This window comes from Vicia villosa, linkage group LG2, assembly GCF_029867415.1.
Source record: "Vicia villosa cultivar HV-30 ecotype Madison, WI linkage group LG2, Vvil1.0, whole genome shotgun sequence".
Lineage (NCBI taxonomy): Eukaryota > Viridiplantae > Streptophyta > Magnoliopsida > Fabales > Fabaceae > Vicia > Vicia villosa.
In genome coordinates this window covers 132,870,320-132,896,719 of record NC_081181.1, presented here as the reverse complement: position 1 = coordinate 132,896,719, position 26,400 = coordinate 132,870,320, and the positions used below count along the sequence as shown (strand labels likewise).

Genomic DNA, 26,400 nt, shown 5'->3' with positions numbered 1-26,400 from the left:
ATTTGTGACTTGGGTACTAATGCATAATGTTTACAACAAAAGACAATCTGATTCGAAGGGGGGTGCATATGGTTTCGAGGTACTCTCTCTGCAATCATGATGTGGAAACTGCATACCATTTATTTCTTAGATGCAGATACACTTTACTTTTTTAGAATTGGATGGAGTGATTGTTTGACATGAACATCAAATGTCGACCTCCTCCAACACTTAGAATCATACAAGTTAATTTGTGTTTTTCTAGTCATAATTGAATTAAGTGTAACATGGATGGAACTTCAAGAATAAATCCTGAAATATCAACTTGTGGTAGCATATTTAGAGATAATTTAGAAACATTCTTGAGAGCTTTCTCAACTGAAATTGGAGTTTGCACCTCTTTTAAAGTTGAATTGCAGTGGAATCATGCTTGCTATCGTATATGTTAACAAGGAGAAATTGAGAAATCTTTTCCTTGAAACTGACTCGATGTTGGCCCTTCGTGCATTTTCTTATTTGAATATTGCCCCGAACATATTTTCTTATTTGAATATTGCCCCGAACATATTTTAATTAAATGGAAGTATACTGTACACAATATACTTCTTTAAATTCAAGATATCTCATATTTTCATAAAAAAGAAATGCATGTGCAGATAAATTAGTCAATGCAGTTTTTTTTTTAATTATGACCCCGGATGCAATTCACTTCTGATAGATTATTCAATACATTTTCTTTAATAAAAATATCTATACTATGTTTAACTTATTATTTTACAATAGTAAAATTTATCAATAATCAATAAAAAAAATATAAGGGTGAAACTGAAATATGTAACTGGAGAGGAGAACGGGTTGAATGATTAAGACCCGTGAATCCGAATAAAAACCGTGTAGGGAGGCATCGCACCGACGGAACATATTCTGTGTACAAGAACAACACTCCCTCCAACTCAAAGCAACAATTAAATATTCATTTCATTGTCTCTATCACATTTATATTTCCATCATCCACTTTCCCATTCACCTTTCACTTTCCATTCTTTCTTTATATCCATTTTTTATTCCCTTTTTGCCCATTATTATTTCCTCTCACTCCTTCATTTTCATCCATGTACGTTCTTACTAGAACAAAACCGATCATGTTTGACATGATATAAAAGAGGATAAAAAAGGAATATCCCATCCCATGCTATGCTAGGCTATACTACGCTATGATGGAGGAAGTTCCGGGAGCGTTTGGCACCAGCGCTAGTTTGTCTCTTCGTTTGGGTCAAACCGTTTTCTCTTCTGCTTCTCTTTGCTTCATGTGCTTGGACGTTGGTTTCTACTCCTTCACTTCTTTCTCGTATGCTCTCTCTTTTCTCGATTATATTCATTTGGTTTACTTGCTATCATGATCACTAATTCATGCTTTTCAATTTCATCTTTCATGAATTCTCAACTCAGATAGATGGATTGATTTTGCATAGTACTACATGATTGATTGTGCTAGTTTAATGTTGTACCATAAATCAGATCAATCTAGGACTTGTACATTACAAGTATGTGGGAATCAGAGGGTGGAGCTAGAATTTGGGGGTGGTGGCCCAATTTGTTTATAGCTAAGTTTTATTCAATTTTCATTGGGCCACATGATGAAGAGTCTCTCTCCTTGCCTAGGGATATACGCCCGGGCCGCTAAAGTTTTTGGAGGTCTTGCCCTTTATAAGTTAGTCATGAAATTCTGTTTAATCATGATAAATTTTGTATCATGCCTAGTAGTTTACCTTACTCATGCTCCTAATATTGAATTGTTAGATTCTGGTAATTGTATGTTAGTTAGTTATTTGGGTTCTTCTACTTTTATATAAGCTGGCTTAATGCTTGTTTTGACTATCATTGAGTTTGTTAGAATTTTTGTGATTTGCAAAAGCTACACTTCAAAGTTTCTACAAAATAATGGTGTCAATGTGATTTCACCTGACAATCTAAGTATGCACTTTGTGTATCTTGTATTCAATTCAGTTTTTTTTTTCTCCATTCAATCAGAAAATGAGTGCCACTAATTATCACTCTGCAAGTGTTCTTGAGTGTTTTATGACATTAGAACTTTGTACAATCATTTGAGTGTTAACCTATAAAAATAGTTTATGACTTTTTTTCACCTTATTTGTGTTTACAATCTATACATAAACTGCGGTATTGTAAGTGTTTATTGAGTCATCAGTCAAATTAAAAGGTTAATTCAAACACCGTCTGGATTGCTCGCTTAAAAGCTCTAGAAAGTTGGGGGACATTTTGGAGTAATAGTAGGATTAAGCAAAAAAACAGAACAGAGATTTTTTTCTTGAGCCATATTTAGCCTTTCAATAACTATGACTAATACTTGTCTGACATGTTTGGATTTGCGGCAGGTTTCACAAAATCACGTGATTTTGCAAAATATACACTTTCAATATTCAACAAAATCACAGTGCCACCGTGTTTAATTTAGATTTTTCACTTCAATCTCAAAATGGAGTTATTGTTACAATGGCAAAGGAATGAATTTCAAGGTTTTGATATTTTCCTGCATAGCCAGAATAATCTTATTCTGACATGACAATTATGTGTCAGTATAGAAAATGCATAGTTTAAAATCTGTTGAAGGAAGATTAAAAAGACTTAGGCCTATGAACTATAACTTAATTTTTCTTTATACATGCTATTCAACAGGTTCTTGGTAACAGTAATGGGTTTGGCAATTCCCTGGAGCATAACATTATTCTTGGTAGATGCTTACGCCGTCTTCATACAATGTTTGCCGATTCAACGAAGGCTCATAATGATAATCGTTTTCGGAGACATGGTACATACATTTTTATCATTATTAAAACCAAGTTAGTTAGGCCTCATTGTTGCATCTAGTTTACGAATGAATGATATAATTTCTATATTCCAGGTTATGTCTTATCTCTCGTTAGCTGCAGCATGTTCTGCAGCAAGTGTGACAGATCTTCTGCATGAAGCTGGTAGATCACATTGCCCTGAAAAGTTATGTGGTAGATATCAATTGTCTGCGGCTATGGCATTTTTGTCTTGGTTTCTTTCATCAGCTTCATGTCTTTTTAATTTTTGGATTTTACCTTCTCTGTAAGAATATTTATTATCTTGCTTATTGTTGATACAAGATACATGTACATGAATGAAAAGGGTGCAAATGACAAAGTCATTTCCTCTTGAGCATATATTTTTGATGTTCTTGTGAATAGAATTTTGGTACAATAGTAAAAAATGTATTAGCTCTTTCACATTATAAGAACTCAATATAATATCAATCAAGTGCTATGATGAAATGATGATTGTTACATATATTTTAATACAGTTACTAGTATGAACCGACATAATAAAATAGAGTTTTTCTTGAATATATTTAGTAAAACTAGTTGACATCTTATCCTAGTTGACATCTTATCCTACATGTTATTAACTATTGATTATTGAATCAATAGCAATATGCATAGCTTAAATAATGTAGCGGGACATGACTTTCTTACAAGTATCATTTTCTGTTCACACACGTAGTCTTGCTTTTATTTGTAATAAAAAATTGAAATATCATTTAGACAAAATTGTTGTCAAACACCGTAATACATGAATGACTTCAAGTTTTTTTAAGTTTTTTTAGTATGTTATAAGGCCTAAGCCCAAAAAAAATTAAAACTTACAAGCCAATAATCCTACTGAATACCAAGAAGGAATAAGAGGATTTCTTTTCCCATAGAGTGTGGTTCACACCTGCGAAAATTTGAAATTGTCTAAAGATATTTTCGAATATGCATCTCTGCACCCACATTAAATCACATAACCATTTGTAAATTAAGTAGTCATTCTATTTTTATAAAATATTAATTCGGATATTCATCTCCGAAAACATATCTGAGTGCATTTTTATATATTTTGACATCAATATTTGTGATATTATATGGTATTTTCGAAGATGCATCTCCGAATTCACCGCAAATTATTTTTGCACACCCATTTTCGCTTATTTTTGTGGAAAAACGGTGCGTGCGGAGATGCATTTCCAAAAATTGAAGACATTTTTTATTTTTTTTAAGTAATTTTGAAGAACCTATAGAGGTGGGAAAAGAAATTCCATAAGAATAAAGATATCAGCTCTTGAAGGTGCACTTTAAGAAGTTGAATTTCTCGACTAAGTCTTACTCTTAAGCTCGCAAACTCGTCCACGCACTTGTTCTTAGGGATGACAATGTGTATGATTTGAGTACTATACTATCATCCCCATATTGCACTTTGAAAAAAAACCTGATACTCGAGCACAATACCCATGTGGGCATTAGCCTTTATATCCGAACTCATATTTAATGGATACATAAGTACTCGTACTCGTTATTCACAGTGTTAGTAAAACTAAATCTATCAATTAAAAAATATCATATTATTTTAAATTTCTAACAAAATTTATAAAATAACTTCAAAATTTTACTATTTAATTATGAAATAAACGAATACTCATATTAATGTGTAATAGTTTAATTGTGCTATTTTTTTTTAAAGATAGACATACAATTTTTTATATAGTGATATAAATTAAATTATATAAATATACATTGTGTGAGTATGGGCGGGGTGAGTATTAAGATACCCGTATCCGCACTCCCACCTGTTTATTTTAGTGAATAATTAATTGTTTTGTGTCCATTTTATAAATATTTATCCTATTTATCAAGTATTTTTTGCACGTACTGAACATGGGTACAATTTTCATCCTCTTCGCGATATATGTGAGAGATGTGCATCTCTTAATCACGATTTATCATCACGATAAAAATAAAAACTTCAATGAGCTCTCATATTACACAAAGTTGTATCGATTCAAGCTCCACTTTGATTTTGAATGATGTTAAATACATTTGTTATTCTTTTAACTTGTATAGTTAATATTAAGGCTAAGGTGATGGAAGGTTAATGATTTGTTTGATTTAATTTTATAAAATTATACTTAATTTTCAAAATTTAAAAGTAATTAAATTTATTTGGCAATTTAGTTTTACACATTTATTTTTTAACACTATTTTTTACTAATGAATTTTAAAAACTAAAAAATTAAAATAGATTTAAAAAATTTGGCTTTTAAAATTAAGGAAAGGAAAAACAAGAAAAATTAATAGGGTTAATACCTATTTTCACCCCTGCCATATGGGGCTGATTTGAAAAACCCCCTGCAAAAAAAAAAGTTGCAAGAATTCCCCTAACATTTGAAGATGCTCTCGTTTTAAACCTTGTAAAATTTTTGTTTTTAAAACCAACCTTGCCATTTGAAGATTCACTCATTTTAAACCTTATAATCTTGTAGATTATGTCATTTTAAACTCTCTAGAATATGACAGGAAAGGTTGGTTTTACTAAAAATAATAATTTACAGGGTTCAAAATGATAGAGTCTTTCAAGTGGCAAGGTTTGTTTTCAAAATAAAAATTTTACAGGGTTTAAAACGAGACAATCTTCAAATGTTAGGGGAATTCTTGCAACTTTTTTTTTTGCAGGGGGTTTTTCAAATCAGCCCCATATGACAGGGGTGAAAATAGGTATTAACCCAAAATTAATATGTATATTGTTGAAGAGATGGAAGCATTAACAATGTTCACCCTGCACTATATCACAAGAGAAATCGGGGTGTTTTTTGATGTCCTCCGTTCTGAAACTGAAGCCCGCAAGAGCTATTTCCTGCTTGTTTTCTGTTGCTGCCATACACACACAAACACAAATCAGCTCAACCATTTTACAAGAGTTAAAGTCCCCAACTCATCAAAATCTTCACTGTCTCATAGACCAATGTTTCTCCCTAAAACAACTCAAACTTGTACACACACAAATCATCCTCCATGGCCTCACCACCCAAGTCCTCACATTAGGCAAACTAGTCTCATCCAGTGTCCAATTTGGAGATCTCCCTTACGCACACCACCTGTTTGATCAAATTCCTCAACCAAATAAATTCATGTTTAACCATTTGATAAAGGGTTATTCTAATTCCAATGACCCAACTATGTCTCTGTTGCTCTACCGTCGAATGGTGAGTGCTGGTCTTTTACCGAACCAGTTCACTATCCCTTTTGTTCTCAAAGCTTGTTCTGCTAAATCATGTTATTGGGTTGGTGTTTGTGTTCATGCTCAGTGTATTAAGCTTGGATTGGGGTCTCATGTCTGTGTTCAAAATTCAATCTTGACTGTTTATGTTGCTTGTGGTTTAATACTGAGTGCTAGGAGAGTGTTTGATGATATTTCGGAAAGGTCATTGGTTTCATGGAATTCGATGATTGCTGGGTATTCTAAAATGGGTTTATCTAAAGAAGTCGTTTTGTTGTTTCGAGAAATGCAACAAGTTGGATTGGAGCCTGATGTGTTTACCTTGGTTGGGTTGCTTTCTGTTTCGTCAAAACACGGTAATTTGGATTTGGGAAGATCTGTGCATTGTTATATCGTCGTTACCGGAATTAAAACTGATTTGGTTGTCACCAATGCACTTGTGGATATGTATGCGAAGTGTGGGTGTTTGAAATATGCTGAAAGTGTATTCGATCAAATGCTTGATAAGGATGTAGTTTCTTGGACATGTATGATTAATGCTTATGCTAATCATGGGCTTATTGATTGTGCTTTGAGATTTTTTAACCAGGTGCCTGTGAAGAATGTGGTTTCTTGGAATTCCATAATTTGGTGTCATGTTCAAGAAGGACTTTACGCCGAAGCCGTTGAACTTTTCTACAGGATGTGTGGTTCGGGTGTGTTGCCTAATGATGCTACCCTTGTTGCCATTCTCTCATGCAGCAGTCACATGGGTGATCTAGCATTGGGACAACAAGCCCACAATTACATTTGGGATAATAACATTACACTGAGTGTGACACTTTGCAACGCTATAATAGACATGTATGCAAAATGTGGCGCTCTTCAGACTGCCATGGATATCTTCTTTGGAATGCCTGAGAAGAATGTGGTGTCGTGGAACGTTGTTATCGGGGCACTTGCTTTGCACGGTTTTGGAAAAGAAGCCATCGAGATGTTTGAGAAGATGCGGGCAAGTGGAGTTTGTCCCGATGAGATTACATTTACAGGGTTGCTTTCTGCTTGTAGTCACAGTGGTCTTGTGGACATGGGGAAACATTACTTTGACATGATGAATTCGACTTTCGGGATTTATCCTGATGTTGAACACTACGCATGCATGGTCGATCTTTTAGGGCGACGTGGATTCTTAGGAGAAGCAATTTCGTTGATACAAAAGATGCCTATTAAACCAGATATTGTTGTTTGGAGTGCTTTACTTGGTGCTTGTAGAACCTATGGGAATCTAGCAATTGGTAAGCAAATCATGAAGCAGTTGTTGGAGTTAGGACGATACGATTCCGGGCTTTATGTGCTTCTGTCAAACATGTATTCAGAATCTCAAAGATGGGATGACATGAAGAATATTAGGAAAATATTGGATGAAAATGGGATTAAAAAGTGCAGGGCAATTAGCTTCATTGAAAAGACATGTAGGGAATCCATTTAAAGTTTTGGATGTAGAGGAAATATACTACTCTTATAATTAATTCAGCACAAGTTTGATGGATGGAAAGGCATGGATTCATAAAATAGTATTATCATTTTTACTTCAATGTTTTTCTAAGTCTTCAATTATAAGTCCTTCGCTAAAGTTTAACATTACTTAATTAACACGATCACATTCATTGGATCGTCCTTTTCAGAAAAACATTCAATGGATTGTACAAGAATATTATATAGTTTCATATAATTAACTTAAATAGAACTTTCTTATGAAGGAGCTAAAGGCCCCCTACATTCAAGGCATTGTGTATGCTATTTTTGTATAATTTACTCAACAAACTAATGATTATTTCAATCAGCATGTGTCCATGCTTTAAGCCTCCAACATTCATATAAAGAAAATTCAAAGGCCAAAATACTCATGCTTCTTGTGGAAGGGAACTCCACAATAATTGATAGTACATATTAATATTGCATTTTGTTGGCTAAATTAATAGAACTAGGAAGCACACGAATGGTAGTAAAGCAAAAATCAAACTCTGCCAACCGGCAATAACACATGAACATGATAACATGTTATGTATATAGACTTAAAACATTTTTGTTATGTCCAACTATTAGATTTTCATGTCGTGTGACATTATCATAAGATTTTTGTTTCTCATCGAATCAATATTGATCATAAAGTTGAGCACGTCAATAGGCATGAAACTTCCTTCATGCTTAACTCATTTTGCCAGCAAGGTTTGCGCCTAAGTTTTGACTACTCAAAATGTAGGAGATATTAGTGGTCAATTGGACGGTATCATAAGTACCGTTTTGCCGCCACAGCAAATACAATCTATAATAATCAGTCAACCATTACATCATGTATTGTAATAATAAAAAAACAATGGTATGAATCAAGTTGTTTGATATCTCAAATTTACAGAGCAATTAGTTAGTTCTTAAAACTAAAAACATAGGAAATGTGTGACACATAAATCATCAAATACATAGGCCGTTTTATTGTGTGAAAAACATTAATTCAAGTGTTGTAGCCAGTTAACACAGAGATGTAACCGATTACATGTAGGTGAAAATTACTTCTAAGAATTATAAAGAGTCCTTTTCAGTTTTGTAACAGCGGTAACCGGCTACAGGTTTGTGTTAACTGGTTAAAGGTCTGACTTTTTGCTTTTTCTGATTTTTGGATTGTGTTAACCGGCTACAGTTTTGTATCTCAATCACTTTGTAATGTTTGTATAAATATCTTGGAGGCATCCTCATCATTATTAATGCAAAATTATATTCTCACCCTCAATTATCTCTCTCTCTCTCTCTCTCTCTCTCTCTCTCTCTCTAATTCTCTTCTCTCTCTCTCTCACTATCTCTTTCTCTACATATTCAAACCCTCAAATGTTTACCAATTTTGTGATTGAATGTTCCAACATTTGGCATCAAGAGTCTGGTTATGATCCAAAAATACCTAGTGTGCAACATGAATTTTGTCTCCAATGATAAAGTCCCTACAAACCTACCAACTCTTGATGCGGAGAGTTACGACAAATAGTGCAAGCAAATGAATGTGTTGTTTGGCTACTAAGATGTTCTTGAAGTGATCAATAATGGGGTGAATCCCCTTGTCGAATGTGCAACTGATGCACAACGAGCAATACATAAGGAATAAAAGAAGAAAGATTGCAAGGCGCTATTTTTTATTCATCAATGTATGGACAGTGACAACTCTGAGAAAGTTGGTGATTGCGAGTTGTCAAAGCAAGGGTGAGAAATCATTAAAAAGGAATATGCAGGGGCTGATAAGGAAAAGGTGGTGAGGTTACAAATTTGCAAACGTCAATTTGAATTGATTCGAATGAAGGAAAAGGAGACGGTCAACGATTACGTGATAATAATACGTGATTGGTAAATAAAATCAAGTCATGTGGAGAAACTGTTACTAAGCAGAATGTTGTGTCGAAGATCTTGCGTTCTTTGACGATAATATTTGACAACATTGTAGTGGCGATTGAAAAATTGAAGGATCTTGTGATGTTGAGCAAATATGAGCTTCAAAGCTCTCTTGATGCCCATGAGCAAAGGATGGATGAGATAAATAATAATAAGTTAAAGGTAGATATCGCTTTGCAAGCTCCGTTCAATGAGAAGAACAAGAAGTCGAAAGGAAAATGGTCCATGAAGAATAAAGGGAATTTTCTAAATTTTGGTGGAAAAGAGTCTCCAAATTCGAAGAATTTAACTTGTCAAAGGGGTGAGAGCAACTGTAGCAAAAATGGTGGTCAAGGCAACTTTAGAGGCGAAAGAGAAAAGTATGACAAGAACAAGGCACAATGCTACAATTGTCAAAAGTTCGGTCATTTTGTAAGAAATTGCAATGCGAACAAAAGAGAATATCATGGATATGAAGCCAAGGTTACATGCTTAACTCATTTTGCCAGCAAGGTTTGCGCCTAAGTTTTGACTACTCAAAATGTAGGAGATATTAGTGGTCAATTGGACGGTATCATAAGTACCGTTTTGCCGCCACAGCAAATACAATCTATAATAATCAGTCAACCATTACATCATGTATTGTAATAATAAAAAAACAATGGTATGAATCAAGTTGTTTGATATCTCAAATTTACAGAGCAATTAGTTAGTTCTTAAAACTAAAAACATAGGAAATGTGTGACACGTAAATCATCAAATACATAGGCCGTTTTATTGTGTGAAAAACATTAATTCAAGTGTTGTAGCCAGTTAACACAGAGATGTAACCGGTTACATGCATGTGAAAATCACTTCTAAGAATTATAAAGAGTCATTTTCAGTTTTGTAGCAGCGGTAACCGGTCACAGGTTTGTGTTAACGGGTTACAGTTTCGATTTTTTGCTTTTTCTGATGTTTGAAATGTGTGTTTTGTATCCCAATCACTTTGTAATGTTTGTATAAATGCCTTGGAGGCACCCTCATCATTATTAATGCAAAATTATATTCTCTCTCTCTCTCTCTCTCTCTCTCTCTCTCTCTCTCTCCACATATTCAAACCCTCAAATGTTTACCAATCTTGTGATTGAATGCTCCAACATTTGACATCAAGAGTCTGGTTATGATCCAAAAATACCTAGTGTGCAACATGAATTTTGTCTCCAATGAAAGAGTCATACAAACCTACCAACCCTTTATGCGGAGAATTACGTCAAATAGTGCAAGCAAATGAATGTGTTGTTTGGCTACCAAGATGTTTTTGAAGTGATCAAGAATAGGGTGAATCCCCTTGTCGAATGTGCAACGGATGCACACCGAGCAATACATAAGGAAGAAAAGAAGAAAGATTGCAAGGCGCTATTTTTTATTCATCAATGTATAGACGGATAACTTTGAGAAAGTTGGTGATTGCGATTCGTCAAAGCAAGCGTCGGAAATCTTGGAAAAGGAATATGCAGGGGCTGATTAGGAAAAGGTGGTGAGGTTACAAATTCACAAACGTCTATTTGAATTGATTCAGATGAAGGAAAAGGAGACGGTCAACGATTACGTGACAAGAATTACGCGATTGGTAAATAAAATCAAGTCATGTGGAGAAACTATTTATGAGCAGAATGTTGTGTCGAAGATCTTGCGTTCTTTGACGACAATATTTGACAACATTGTAGTGACGATTTAAAATTTACAATTTGGTCATTCAAATTTTTAAAATTTATAAATTGGTCACTGCATTTCAATTTTTTAATTTGGTCCAAAAATTTTAAATTTTATAAAAAAATGACCCCAAAAATCCAACAATGAATTACCTTAATACTTCATCCAAACAAAATAATTTAAAAATCATTAAATTGCTTTGAATTTTAAATACCTTTAAAATTTCCATTTATCACATTCAAACACACTCTTAGAGTGTGTTTGGAAGGAGTATTTTATTGAGGGAAAGTAATTTTTTTGAGGAAATTGAAAATGACTTGATCAAAATTTATTGTTTGGATGAAAAATATGAAGAATTGTTAAAAGGGTTAAATATATAAATTCCCCTGTAATGTAAGGGAGTTTCGGGTTAGGCCCCTATAATTTTTTTTTAATCACTCCCTTGACTTATGTAGATTCGCTCATTGCTGCCCCCTTCTGGCCATGTGGCATGGAATCTTTAGTTGAATTTGCACACGTGACATCTGGATTAAATTTTCATGTTTATTAAATATCCAGCATGGCATAATTAGGGTTATTTCTTCCCCAATTCCTCTCCTTCTTTGTTTCTTTCTTCTTCAACCTCCAACCTTCTTCTTCAACCTCCAAGTTCATTTATCTCGTTCGTTAGGGCAAATGTGTGTTCCCAGAAAACAATTGTACGCCCTCTTCCATATCGTTCTACATTAGGTTATAAGTCACAACGAATGGGTGGGAGCAAGGCCTCTTCCACGAGTGATTATGGAGTTGGTTTACCCAAGTGTGGGTGCAACATGCCAATGAAGATGTGGGTGTCCAAGTCAATTGATAATCCCGGGAGGAAATTCTGGAAATGCAAGAACATGATGGTTAGTTGATTTTCGAATAATTTTTTTTATGTTTTATGTTGTGTTATATGTACTAATGGATGATACGATTGGGATGCAGGATGGTTGTGGTCTGTTCTTGTGGGATGATTTGATTGAAGGAAAAGACATTAATCCGTCCAGATACTTACAGTGTGATGGAGAGAAGATATACTTGAGAGAATTGGCTAATGAGATTGTGGACGAGATGGAATGCAGAGCTGGAATGCACAAGAAAATGGAAAAGCAGAAGAGAAAGATTGCAAATGAAAGGAGAAAAAATTTCTGGTTGATGGTTATAATTGGCCTGTCTTGGATTATGTTTTCAGCTTTACTTAAGTTAGTGTAGGTAGAGAGTTAGTATATCATATGTAATCCAAATGTTGTATCCAATTGCTTACAGTGTGATGCAATTCTAGTGGTGTTGTTAATTTATGTTCTTTGAATATTGTAATGGCTTTCAATATGGAAATGTGGTTGTTATCAGTTAAGTTCTGTTATTTGATTTACAATTACAAGGACAAATGGAGCTTATAACAGTTAAATGAAGATAACAAGCACACTATGGTGCATAACATTCAGATACATTAATAAAGTCAGTACATAAAAGTTACAACAAAAGAAGCACACTATGGTGCATAACATTCAGATACATTAAACTTAAACTAGCAACTAAATAACTACATTAAACACACAGAGGTGCATAAGTCACATACACTAAAGTTGGCCAAAACAAGCACACTATGGTGCATAAGATGTAGATACATAACATTCATTACAAAAGATAACAGAATTATAGAGTAATTTAATCTCTCATCTTCCTTGTCTTCCATGTCTTCATGTTCCTAGTTGAAACTCCAAGTTTTGAGTCCTTGGGTAAAACTTTTTCTTCAATTTCTGGCAGCACTAGTCTTCTGAACCTTGCCCTGTGATGGGTTTTTTGAACCAAAATAGTTTGATCCTCTCGCTTTGCCTTCTTTTGATAGGTGGTTTGGTTGGCTTTTTGTTTCCTCTTTGTCCTTTATGTGAATCAACCACACAAGACCCAAATTGACTAACTGCTGTTGGGATAGTTTCAGCATCATTTCTAACACCTTTCTCATCACCAGTTTCTTCATTTTCAGTTGCAGTACCAATATCAGATTGGAAACTAGCAGCACCAATATCAGTTTCAGCTCCAAGTTCAGTTGCATCATTCATGTCAGTTTGTGCATCACCATTAGGAATTTGAGTTGTAGCATTCATGTCAGTTTGTGCATCACCATTAGGAATCTCAGTTGCAGCATTCATGTCAGTTGGGATAGCAGTTTCTCCAGCATTAGCACTTTGTTGATTTTGGCCACCTTGTCCACCATCAGTGTGGTCATCAGATTGGACACCACTTGGTCCACACTTAGATGCTACTTTGGCTTTCCTCTGCACATTGTGTAAATAAATATAAAGATGGGATAATAAATCAAATGTAAACAAACATAAAGATGACATAACAAATCCAATAGGTTACCTTTCTTTTAAGAGCATTAGGATCACGTGTCTTTGCCTTAGATGTCAAAGAATTGTGACCAAATTTATCACACTTTGTGCACTTGTATGCTACCCCTGGCCTTCTCTTCCTTGCACCTTCTTCTCCACTTTCTCTGATCCTTATTTTCCTAGGTCTTTCAGGAGCAGTCTTGTATGCAGGAGGCAGAGGTGGCTCAATGTCTACCTCGGGCCACATGTCTTGTCCATTGATTGGACTTACAGCATAGCCATAGCACTCTGCATACTTGTCTCTTGAGTAACATTCATCTACAAATTCACATGGGTTCTGTTTTCTATAGCTCAAGGCTCCCACAACATGCCTACGAGGAATTCCCACTAATTCCCAAAAATTACAACTACACGACCTTTTAGAGATATCAACAATAAACTCATGGTTGTTGTAGGTATTTGTAACCTGGAAAGTTTCAGCCATAGACCATGTAGGCAAGCAATGGCCATTATGAAAAACTTTATTATCAAGCCTCTTTCTAGGGATATGCATAACTTGATGTGGCTATTTTTCTAACTTAGTTACAGAAGTTGCTACCCTATTCGTCAGATACTTTCTTATTCATTCACACATAGTTAAAATAGGCTTATCCCTAGATACTAAAATGGTAGCATTAAACGACTCAGCTATGTTATTCATCAACACATCACATTTTGGATAAAAGGTAAAGGCATGCTTACACCAGCTCTTTGGTAGAACTGCAATGAGCCAACTCTAAGCATTAGGATCCACACATTTGAGCTCATTCATTTTTATGACCCAAGCCTAGTAATATGTGGCTTTGGCTACCCCCGTCATCAAATCCCTAATTAGGGCTCCACTTCCAAATCTTTTCTTGAAATTGGTATACAAGTGTCTAAGACACAACCTATGCTCAATCCTATTTGATAACTCATCAAACACAGCCACAAGTCCCTAACAATTGCAGCATATGATTAATTACAATCACAACAACTTTTGATTGAAATGTGGTAAACATGATAAGGAAACATAATTCATACCTTTTGCTGATCAGAGATAATGACATATCTCCTTTCTTGTCCAATGTCTTCCAGCAGCAGCTGGATGAACCATCTCCAACTTTCCTTGGTTTCATAAAATTTCCATATAGAGGCATGTTGATTATCAGCATCTCCTTCAATAATCCTCTTAGCAATTAACTTTGCTCTCCATGCTCTTGCTACAGTTATACCAAATGAAAAGTTCTGCCTAATATCTTGCATAATATCTCTAATTCTGATAGATTCACAGGGGCTTATCTTCATACTGATTTAAGTGCTCTTTCATATACTGGTCATACTTGGGCTTATCTTCATCACAAGAGTCATCTAGATCGTCACTATTCAATTCATCACTTTGATATTGGTCATCCTCATCCATGCTCTTATTGGGCTGACCTAAAAGCCCACTAAGACTGTCATATACATTTAGAGGCAAAGTAACATCTATTTCTTCATCAAAATCATCAGCAAGATCGGTTGCTCTCTCATCTTCACTATCATCCAGTCCCTCAACAATTTCATCTTCCAACACATCCAACTCTTTTTCCTCATTCACACAATTTGGTTCCCTATCACTACAATTAAATTCCACACCTTTACTGTGTTCCACATACAAATCTCCTGTGATATTCAATGAGCTAAAATACAGGGAAAAATCTACTGCATCATTGTCCTTTCTAATCAAGATAAACCCTTCTTGGATTTCTAATACCTTTGCCCAAACCCTAAAACTACACTCGTTATACCCTAACCTACTAACTAATTTTACAATATTATCCAATCCCTAGCTAGCTACGTGCATACCTGTAATGGTTGTATCAACACCTCCTCTGTAGATGATTTCTTCGTCAGCAACCCTCACGAACTCCCCACCATGGTGAAACGTCACATTGAAATGCTCTGATTCCTGATATTGAACCAACATTAGTTTTCGTAACACGTTTTAACAACATTTAGTAGAAATAGAACCTACCTGAGATTTCGCGTGAGCTTCTTCCTGAACATTACTTTGACTGGGATTTTTCTTAGTCTTCTTCGCCATTGTTTTCTCAGTGATGAAAGTCCTAAATGTTGCAAGGGGGTATTTGAGAGAAACAAAGTGTAATATACCCACTAATCAAACATTAAATAAAAAATAAATACACGTGTGTATTAAGAATGCTTTCGTGGCAAGTGTGGCAAAAGATTCCATGACATCTGACCAACAGGGGGTCCATTGAGGGAATCTACAAAACTTAAGGGGGCGATTAAAAAAAATATTACTAGGGTCTAAAATGGGAACTCGCTAACATTACAGGGGGTTTTATATATTTAACCCTTGTTAAAATGATGTAAATTTATGAAATATTTTATTCAAGTTAAATTTAAGGAATTTCAAATGACACCAAAAAATAAGAATTTGAAATTGCTCATTCAATCTATATAATGCAAATGTTAAATTGTTTATTATTAATTTTTTAAAATTTAAAAGGTGATACTCATATTTTATAAAAATGTCAAATTCACCCATAAAAATTTCCATAAATTGTAAATAAGTCTTTTATAATTTTCAAATTTTACAAATTGGTTTATTCAAATTTTCAAAAATTATAAATTAGTCTCTATTTTAATTTTTTAAATTTGGTTCAAAATTTTAAAAATTTATGAAAATGATCCCAAAAATTTATCATTGAATCATTTTAATATTTCATTTAAATAAATAAATTTTAAAAAAAATTCAATTAAATCATTTGATTTATTTAAAATTTTAAATTCTTTAAAATTTCTCTATTATCTCATCTAAATACACTCATAGAGTTTTATCGGTGTTATCCCTTTTAAAAATAAATTTTGGTGAGAATCTTGTTAACTTTCGACCATTTGTTATACTGGTGTATTTTTCACACTGTGACAATACAAGGGGATTGATCGGGCAGATAAAAAAATACAAAAAAATTTGAAAATAAATTATTTATGAAAATTAATTTTCATAATTAATAATATAAAAAATATAGTATTAATTGTGTTCAATTGTTAATATTAGACTAATAATTTTTAGATAGTTAATGTGTTTTATTTTTTTTTAATAAGCAATTTGTAGCTAGCGGATTTCGAACTTGAGACCTTGAAAGAAGCACACTCTCAAAATCCAAACGTTTTACTGCTAGATCACACACACGCACACATTAATGTGTTTCATAACACTATGTTCAGTTACCACTATACACTAACAATTTTCTAATAAAAAATTAAAATAGCATAATTTATCCATATACGAGATTTCACATTTTTTTGAATTTGAATGTTTGATAGTAATTTTCATGATTGTTAATTATGGTTGGTTTGAGTTGGGTTTGCGGATAGAAAATTAAAAATCCAATACCCGGACTAATTAATATTAAATTTCATTGGTTTGGTTCGATCCTAGCCCGAACTGAAAAAATGTCCAATTCAAATAATATGGTTTAGTTTGAATTCCGGTTTGATTCGAATTTACCCGAAGTCAATACGATAGAGTAATCAGAATCACATAATCATTATGATTCTCTTCTTCTTTTATTATTTTATTATTTTTGATCTAGTACATTCTGATTCTTTTTACATTATATTTAAAGCATACTATAAAATAATGTGAATCCACAAAATAAATAATTGCCGGAAGGAGTGGCTTTGTGGTCTGAATTCTGATACCTGCCAAGGCTGCAGGGTTGGTGCTGGACTTCAACCCAGATTAACCTACACCAGTTTTGTTGGATGGTTTCTTTTCTATTTTATTCATTCATCAATTATTGTTCTTTTGTCTATTACGTTTTCCAAAGCCTTTACTCTACGTGGCATTCCATCTATCTTGCACCAAAGCACAATTGACCTTCAATTTGCGCCACGTCCTCTACTCTCATACACCACACACTGTTTTTTTACCCTCCCAATCACTTCAATAGTTGATATTCCACGTGTCTAGTTTTCAGTGGATGATTTTGCTGCATTTCTATTTTTCTATTAGTAAACAACAAAATTTGTACAATTCAAGGCTAAAGGTGCCAAAAAAAACATCATATTCCACTTCAAATTATTTTAATTGGTTATGTTGTCTTTTTATTTGTAGTATTTTATTTGAAACTATTTTAATTTATCTATGAATATAGGTTTCAAAATCTCCAATTTCGGATATTGTTATAATTTGATTTTATCTGCGGAAATGATTTGATTTTGATGTATATAAATATAATTGATTTTGATGTATATGAATATAGGGAAATGCTAATAAGTATCCTCAAGACAATGGTTAAGACTTTAAAATAGTAAATTTATTTCGTTAATTTGTGTATTTAATGTCTCAAAAATTAAAATATAAAATTTTTTATAATTTTTTTTTTTAAAAATGTTTAACCATTACTCTGAAGGCACTGGTTAGCAAGACTCAAAAACAAATACCCATTAAAGCTAATAATACAAAAATGGATGAATAGACACTATCCACTAATAAAGGTTAATTCGATTGATTTCAAATTATAAATTCAACTTTTGTTTATGATGTGAAACTTTTTTTTGTGATAAATGAATAAATCTATAAATAGGTCTGTAAAAATTTGTTGAGTGTTAAAGTGTCTTATTGTTTATCACTATTGACTTTTCTGTGAATGTAAAGGTTTGGATCATCGTTCATACTTGAATTTTTTAATATTATTATTGAATTGACGTTGAATAAAACTATTATTATAAGTAAATATTTTTTTAGGTTTATTGAATAATAAATCTATCTGATCTTTTATATAGACCAGATACATTTATTATTCAATAAATTTAAAAAAATAATATTTACTTATAATTCAGGCATAATTTAGGCCGGAGGGAGTAGGTGTTTTAATCCATAGATTTTTGATATTATATTAAAATTTGATTTGTAAAATGAGAGTTGTCATCTTTTCTAATTTCTTTTATTATTTTATATTTAATAAATATGACATTTAATTTAATTCATTAATATATGTTATTTTTATATAATTATTTTATTTTTCATTTTCATTAAATGTGAAATTTTTAACATTTTCACATTTGAAATTCAACAATCTTCTCCATAAGTACGAGACACTTCCGCTCTTCCGTTGCCATGCCTACTTAACACCATATATTTATCAAAAACCTAAGACAATTGAGATACGTATCACATTCACATCTTCTATAAACCTAACATTTCCTTCATTTCTAGTCGATGTGAGACTTTAACACTTTCACACTTGAAATCCAACAAAATATTTCACATGTGTGAGCCACCCACGTCATTAGCATTGATTTACAATAGGATCCATTTCCACTTCTCCATAGTGCCAACCATATTCTAATATCACTTGTTAGGGAATTTGAGAAGTAGAACCCAAAAGTATCAATATTAAACGTTAAAAATGCAGGAGACATTGACACTATATATTTACCCAAAATCTTAAGACAGTAAAGCATGAGTCATATCTTTTATAAATCTAACCTTTCATCCATTCTTAAACAATATAAAAATTTAATCTTTTCACACTTAAAACTCAATACTTAAAATATAAGAAACAAATATTTATTTAAATATAAATTTAATAAAATTTTAAGTTGTGCTCTCAATTCAATTCACATGTAAAATAATAAAGATCGTTTTAAAGATTGTATATATAACTTTTAAAAGTTAAAATATTAGAGAAATTCTTTGGCCACCTCCCTATCTTCTAGTCCACCTCTAGTGAAAACCCCATTATACCCCTGACTTCGGAAATGAACTTCCGAAATGCATGAAAAAGGTGTTTTCGGAAGTTCATCTCCGAAAGCGCCTTTTTTTTTTGAAAAAAATGTCTTATTTCGGAAGTTCATTTCCGAAACTACAATTTCGGAAATGAACTTCCGAAATAAAACGCGTTCTGCAGATTAAGCAGAACTCTCCCCCTCCCCCAAATCATTTACCCTAATCATCATCAAACACTTCCATAGGCGAAATTTCTGCAGAAGCAAGTGTGAAGTAGCCAAACTCTTCTTCCAAACTCAACCAAACTCATCATTAAACACTAATTGGTAAGTTTATCATTGTTTTTTCAAGTTTTAGATCTATTTGATTAAACTATATTAGGGTGTTTAGAATCTGAAAAAATGACATTAAGATAGCTTAGTACTGATATTAGGATGTTTAGTAGGCAAAAAAATGGATTTGGTTTAGGTTTTTGGGTCTCCCATTGGAGGTTGCAGAGAAGCTCTGCGTGGGGGTGTTTCGGAAGTTCATTTCCGAAAACACCTTCATCCCAGTTTTCGGAAATGAACTTCCGAACTGTACCAGAAGTTAATTTATTTTTGTTTTTTCATTTGTCTCGCATATTAATCGATTTCGATTGTTTACAGGATCATGTCAGACCAGCCAACACGCATCAGACAGGGGAGAGAGTCCCAGACTGCGTCGGCTAGACGCGAGCGGGCGGCGGCGCAGCTGGCGTCGACCCAGGGACGGGGGCAGGGACGGGGACGCCGTGTCCGCGTTCCACAGGACTTGGTGGAGAGTTCATCTGCTTCAGGCTCTAGGAGTGGCTCGGGTATCTTCTTCCCGCCAGCGAGAGGAGGAGGATGAGGATGAGGAGGAGGAGGAGGTCATACCGGATGTTGACCCTCTAGTCGGGGAGGAGGAGGAGCAGGAGGAGCAGGAGGTGGATAGCTTTCCGGGAGGGCCTTTTGACACTTCCCTGCTGATTCACTACCAGGATCACGTCGCTCGGCGGATCTGGGAGGGAGAGGTATTTTTTTTAACTTAGCCGTTTATTTGTCACCATTTTTTATAATTTTACCGTTTATTTCTCGCTTATTTGTTTTTTTTGTAACAGGAGAGAGAGCCGCTGAAAATGGTGAACCACGCCCGCAAGATTTTCGGTCTGTTTAAACCAGCAGCTGAGTGGTTTAACGACCATGTGCGAGGTTCAGGGCTCAGCGGGCTCTGCATGACGGGGTACACCACCATCAGCACCGGCATGCAGGGGGCATTTGTGGAGCGCTGGCACAAGGAGACGTCCTCTTTCCACTTGCCGGTTGGGGAGATGACGATCACCTTGCATGACGTGCAGTGTCTTCTCCACCTGCCGATTAGGGGGCCGCTGTTGACCCACTCCAAGATCCAGAGGGTGGAGGCCATTGAGTGGATGACGCTCTACTTGGGCATGGAGCACGAGGTTGCTCACTTTGAGTGCACCACGACATCTGGGCCTCATATCCGGTTCACCACACTGAGCACTTATTTTGAGCACCACCTGGACGCGGCTGCCGAGGCTGAGGGTGAGGGTGACGAGCTGTTCACAGAGTATCACCGCGGCTGCGCTCTCCGGTGCTGGTACATGCATGTGGTAGGCGCTGCATGCTTTGTGGACAAGAGCGCCAGGTACGTCGACGTGACCTACCTCCGCTATTTCATGGACCTGGATACCGTTCACCAGTGGAACTGGGGGGCAGCTACTCTGGCATATCTCTATCAGAAGCTGAATGAGGCCTCCAACTGGAGGACGAGGCAGCTGGTTGGATCCTGCACTCTGCTTACGGTACGTTTGATTTTAACACATTCTCGTATTTATTTTTTTATTTATGTTTCGTATTTATTTTTAATACATTATCGTATTTGTGTTTCAGAGTTGGATCATCTCCTACTTCTCCCGCATCCACGACTTCCACATCGATCCTGCGTACGTTGACGCCATGCCCAGGGCCGCCAGATACGACCTCCAGAGGGGGAACGATGCGGTGGGACCATACCGCCTGTACCTGGACCGCACGATGCACGACGACGTCACCTGGAGGCCGTTCGCCGACTATGCTCAGGTTGTCCCCTTCGACGGGGTTGCTCTATATTCAGGCTGGTTGGCATGTGGGACCGGCATCATGGTCCGGTATCTCCCGGAGCGGTGCATGCGGCAGTTTGGGTTCGTGCAGATCATACCCAGGTCACCCTTCAAGGCTGCTCCTGACACAGTGACCAGAGTGCAGCTCACTGCCATATGGGAGGAGTGGCAGCATCATGTGGTACCGGAGGAGTACCGTCGCATGCGGGTCACCCAGGACTGGCACAGTGTGGAGGGGTACGTCACATGGTTCTACCGGGTGTCCCATCCTCTCTTGAGACCCGACGTTCCCGGCGCTCCTAGGCCAGCACACGAGGAGATCCTGGAGAACCGGCAGGCGGAGGATGACCACGCCATCGATCTCCTTCCGATCTGCCAGCGGATAGAGATGCTTGGGCGGGACGCGTTGCATCGAGGTGTCATTCATCAGGGCGGACCAGAGGCAGTCGCCGTGATGGAGATGATCGTCACTGATGCGGGCCGTGCGGCGGGGTACAGGCGGCAGAGGAGGGCCCAGGGTGAGCGGGTTAGGCACACCCAGTAGTGGTGGGGTTTATTCATTTTTTGATTTTGGATTGTATATTTAGCACACTATTTTTATTTATTTCAGTTTGTATATAATATTTTCATATTAGTATTTTTTTTTGTTTATTTATCATATTAGTGTTTTCAGTCTATCTATTGTTTATTTTATTTGCCGGTAACGTTTAATTAAAATGCGGTTGCGTTTAAGAAAAAACATAAAAAAAAAACACAGTTTCTGCATAATTCGGAAATGAACTTCCGAATTCACCCCCCATGAGGTGTTTTCGGATGTTCATCTTCGAACGCACCCCCCATGAGGTGTTTTCGGAGATGAACTTCCGAATCAAGGAAAATTTTTTTAAAAAAAAAGCGCTTCGGAAGTTCATTTCCGAAGCAGGGGTAGTTTGGGAATTTCGCTGGGGGTGACCCCCCATAGGGAGGTGGGTAAAGAAATTTTCAAATATTATTGATAAGTTTATGTTTTTAATATTTTTATTTTATATTTTTAAGATATGAGCTAAGATGATGAATAAATCTTAGCTTTGATGACATTAATTAAATTAAAATTCACAAAGAAAAACAAAGAATAATTTTAATATAATGCTATTTAGAAAAGCAATTAATCCATATAATGATTGTTTAAATATTATATTAATAGCCCATGAAAGTATCGCTAATAATTTCGTCATTGGCAAGGAATCAAACTAATTTGAAAAGAGTTCGAAATTCGATTTAAAAATTAAATCGTTGAATTAGGTTTATTAACCAAATGAACTTAATATAAGCTAAAAACTAAGCTCGTTAACCAAATGAGTTGAACTTGAACTATACATAGTTCGACTCGTTACATAAGTCAATTCAATTATATATGAGATAAATTATATTGTCGTTAAGAGTAGGTTTAAAGATTTGCTCCAAAGTTTAGTCTCATATTTTCTTTTAGTTTAACGGTTTTAATTGATAATTTATATTCTCAAATGAGGAAGATATTTCTATAAATAATTATACAAACAAAACCAACATCGTATAAATTCTAATCTAATAACTTTTATTTTATTTTTATTTAAAAAATTATTAATTTAAAATGTCAAATATATGTAAAAGATAGACTTTAAAAATTACACGTGAAACAAATGAGTTGAACCTAACGAGAAAAACCTAACAAGTTGAACCGAGTTGTTCGTGAACTTCTAACAAGTCGAGTTTGAGTTAAAAATAGTTAGTGATGAATTCGAACTCAAACTCAAACTCGAACTCGATCAATTCTTAACGAGTTGAGTTTGAGCTGAAAAAAAGCTCATAATGAACTCGAACGCCAACTAGACCAATTCTTAACTAATCGAACTGAACTGAAGCGAGCTCGACTCGAATCGACTCATTTTCAACATACTATATATTAGTGGTGTGAAAGTTTCGCTCATCTTAGATTTAAATTAAGCAGATGATATGAAAACTTTGTTAATGTATAAAAACTTAAATTTAAAATATTTTTCGACGTAAAAATTTAATTATTAATATATATATATATATATATATATATATATATATATATATATATATATATATATATATATATAATCTTTATATATAATCTTTGAGACTCTCTGTGAGTCGAGTATAACCCCAGATTCAAATCCTTGAACTTTTTAAAAACAAAAAGAAGTAATGCTCGAATAGACACTGAAATTAGGACCCATAATCATAGTCATGATTATGACTAATAACAAAAGGAAGATTCAGAATGCTTTCAATTATTTAAAAGTAACTATACAATTATATATGCGATCAAGGCATGAGAAAGAGAGATTTTCACGTGTTGAAAGAAAAGTAAACGACAAAGAAATAGACACAGCCTTTTAATTTCCTATTGCTACTCATTAGTCATTAGATAAGATAATCATCCACTCTCATATATGCATTGGCGTGCTACTAAAAATCAAATCCAATTTAATCCAAAAAATCAAAATATAATTAGAACTATTCATATATTAACTAACAAAAAAACTAGTATAATTAAAAAAGCATGTACCATATTAAAAAGCTACTGAAAAAGGAGAATCTAAAATGACCCTAGGAGATTGTCCTTTGAATTTAGAATTGGGGCAAAAGTGATTTCTAGCATGTAATAAAAATCTTTAAAATAGAATTACAGTACCTTTATATGGCCAATTTTTGATCCGTGATGTCAAATAGTCCTTCCCAATTCTACAATTTCACGAACTTTACCTTCCCACTTTATTACTTTCAACTTCACATTTACTTTCTACTCTTAATTTAGAAACCGCAACAAGATCCAACTTACCTCATTCAAGCTACGCTGCAAGGTTAGGTAGTAGTATCACTACAGTAAGACATTCTTCACGTGATTTGCTTGTGCCCTCCAACATTTCATAGTTTCATTTCACCTAATATTAGTCATAATAATATCGAATTAATTAGATCTTTAAACAAGTTAAATTATACTCTTTCCTTCTTATAATAAAAAAAATTAAGTTTTAGAATTTTTTTCTTTATTTCTTTTTTATAAAATTATCGTTGTTTTATAGTTTTGAAATATTGTCTCCAAAAAAATTACTCCCTTTAAAACGTTGTGTTGCATTGTTTAAATTTATTTATATAAATCAGCCAATTTACCAATACATCTAAAAAATGTTAAATTTTATACTATATTATTCTTACTTCCAAAGTAGATAGTTGGTGTAGAATTACACCCATTGATAGAGCGTAGTAGCGCGTCATCACTCTTTTATAAAATTGTGTAAAAATCAACTTTACGTATATAAACACTTATTCTGATTTTGATGTAAGATTTCAATTACTTTTTCAAATTCAACTCTTTTAAGTAACTGATATAATTATTTCTTATCATTCAATAATTTTTTTCAATTCTTCACTAATTCTTTCACTTCCAATAATTATTTTATTAAATTTACGATAATCAAAGATGATTTTATCAAATTCAAACACATAAGTCACATTGAGCTGTCATCATGATTTTCACAAAATCAGCTTCAAAAACATGAATACCACATGATTTTAAGTAATTCAACTCGAAACCAAAGATCTAACACTAGTCCAATTTTAACACATTGATTTCACCATAGTTTCACATTTTGTCCAAACCTAATGGCAAAACCGTAAATACACACCCAATCTTGAAAATAGGGTCAGTTTCGCACACTAAACGCTAGCTAGTAATACAACCTGTCAACAACAACTTACAGCCTGGAAAGCCATTCCCGCAGCTTCTAATTAATTAAATCAAAATTCCACGTGGAAATTACTTACTATATATTCCCTTCATCACGTTCCTCTCTTCTTCAACTAATAACAACATTTTCCATTTTTTCACGACTCATACATAACTCGCCGGACTCACTGAGTCACATCACAATGGGAAACTGTACCTCCTCCGATTCAACTCGTGTTGCGACGGCGAAGCTTATTCTACAAGACGGAAGGTTACGAGAGTTTACTTATCCTGTCAAGGTATCTTACCTCTTACAGGAGCATCCGTCGTGTTTTATATGTAACTCCGACGAAATGGATTTCGACGACGTCGTCACCGCCGTCGATGAAAACCAAGCGTTGCAACTAGGACAGCTTTACTTTGTGCTTCCGTTGAGTTGGTTGAGGAAACCTTTGCAGGCTCAGGAGATGGCGGCATTGGCCGTTAAAGCGAGTTCCGCTCTCATGAAAAGTGGCGCTTCCTATAAATGCGGTTGTCGCGGGAAACAGATTCTGTTCTCCGGTGAGTGTGACGCTAAGCGTGTCTCACCGGCGAGTGTTTCCGGCGGCGTTACTGTACAGAGATCGAGAAGAGGGAGAAATAACAGAAGCGGTAGTGCCGGTGTTGAGAAGTTTGCGGCGTTGTTGAGTTCGATTCCGGAGTAGGGGTAGTTTCGGAAAAACTAGTAGATGGTTATTTTTTATTTTGTAGATATTTCTTTTTTGAGATTTTATTTTGTTTTATTTTTTATGTAGAGTGTTTTTAGTGAACAAAATGAAGGAAATTTAGATTCTTTGGAGTTAGATGAAAGTGATCATTGAAATTTGGATATTCCGTTAATTTGTCTTTCCCTCTTTAAATTACTATCTTACATTTTACTTTTTGACCGCAATTAAGTTCGTATATTCTTTGCAATTAAATTATGTTTTGAAGTTTTTAAGTAGATTAATTAACCATAACGTCAAAACTCAAAATTAAGAATGTAGTGTTTAATAAAATTTATCAATTAATTATTGCAAAATATAAAATAACATGAATAAAGATTTTAATGAATAAATAATTTTTTCAATTATAATTATTAGAAAATTGAGAAAGGAATAGTATTAAATTACGAATAAAGACTCAAATGCTCCTTGAAGTATGCTTCATTTTGAATGGGATAATTGATTTTGGTTAAAACTGATTGGGTTATACTTTGAATAAAAGTTAAAAGAATTTGTCTTCAAGAGTATCTTGGATTCTATTTTTAGAAAAAGACAAA

At 34.5% G+C, this 26,400-nt stretch overlaps 3 protein-coding genes across 3 annotated transcripts; all 3 read left to right on the top strand.

The window, feature by feature from the left end:
• Positions 1 to 932: 932 nt before the first annotated feature.
• On the top strand, positions 933 to 3,526 carry LOC131646834 (CASP-like protein ARALYDRAFT_485429). Its single transcript, XM_058916789.1, has 3 exons — positions 933 to 1,327; positions 2,677 to 2,809; positions 2,903 to 3,526. The coding sequence occupies exons 1-3, from the start codon at positions 1,194 to 1,196 to the stop codon at positions 3,095 to 3,097; spliced, it is 462 nt and encodes a 153-aa protein (XP_058772772.1). The 5' UTR covers positions 933 to 1,193; the 3' UTR covers positions 3,098 to 3,526.
• Positions 3,527 to 5,579: 2,053 nt separating this feature from the next.
• On the top strand, positions 5,580 to 8,036 carry LOC131646833 (pentatricopeptide repeat-containing protein At2g29760, chloroplastic-like). The gene has a single exon (XM_058916787.1). It carries the CDS (start codon positions 5,651 to 5,653, stop codon positions 7,520 to 7,522), a length of 1,872 nt encoding a protein of 623 aa, XP_058772770.1. The 5' UTR covers positions 5,580 to 5,650; the 3' UTR covers positions 7,523 to 8,036.
• A 17,180-nt stretch (positions 8,037 to 25,216) lies between these two features.
• On the top strand, positions 25,217 to 25,979 carry LOC131646832 (uncharacterized). Its single transcript, XM_058916786.1, has one exon. It carries the CDS (start codon positions 25,304 to 25,306, stop codon positions 25,802 to 25,804), a length of 501 nt encoding a protein of 166 aa, XP_058772769.1. The 5' UTR covers positions 25,217 to 25,303; the 3' UTR covers positions 25,805 to 25,979.
• The last annotated feature ends 421 nt before the right edge of the window (positions 25,980 to 26,400 follow it).

What these genes read in the sequence shown, in the direction of transcription:
- LOC131646834 (XM_058916789.1), top strand. Translation starts at nt 1,194, where the DNA reads ATGATGGAGGAAGTTCCGGGAGCGTTTGGCACCAGCGCTAGTTTGTCT. An exon ending in TACTCCTTCACTTCTTTCTC is followed by an intron (nt 1,328 to 2,676) that starts GTATGCTCTCTC and finishes GCTATTCAACAG; the next exon opens with GTTCTTGGTAACAGTAATGG. An exon ending in TAATCGTTTTCGGAGACATG is followed by an intron (nt 2,810 to 2,902) that starts GTACATACATTT and finishes TCTATATTCCAG; the next exon opens with GTTATGTCTTATCTCTCGTT.
- LOC131646833 (XM_058916787.1), top strand. Translation starts at nt 5,651, where the DNA reads ATGTCCTCCGTTCTGAAACTGAAGCCCGCAAGAGCTATTTCCTGCTTG.
- LOC131646832 (XM_058916786.1), top strand. Translation starts at nt 25,304, where the DNA reads ATGGGAAACTGTACCTCCTCCGATTCAACTCGTGTTGCGACGGCGAAG.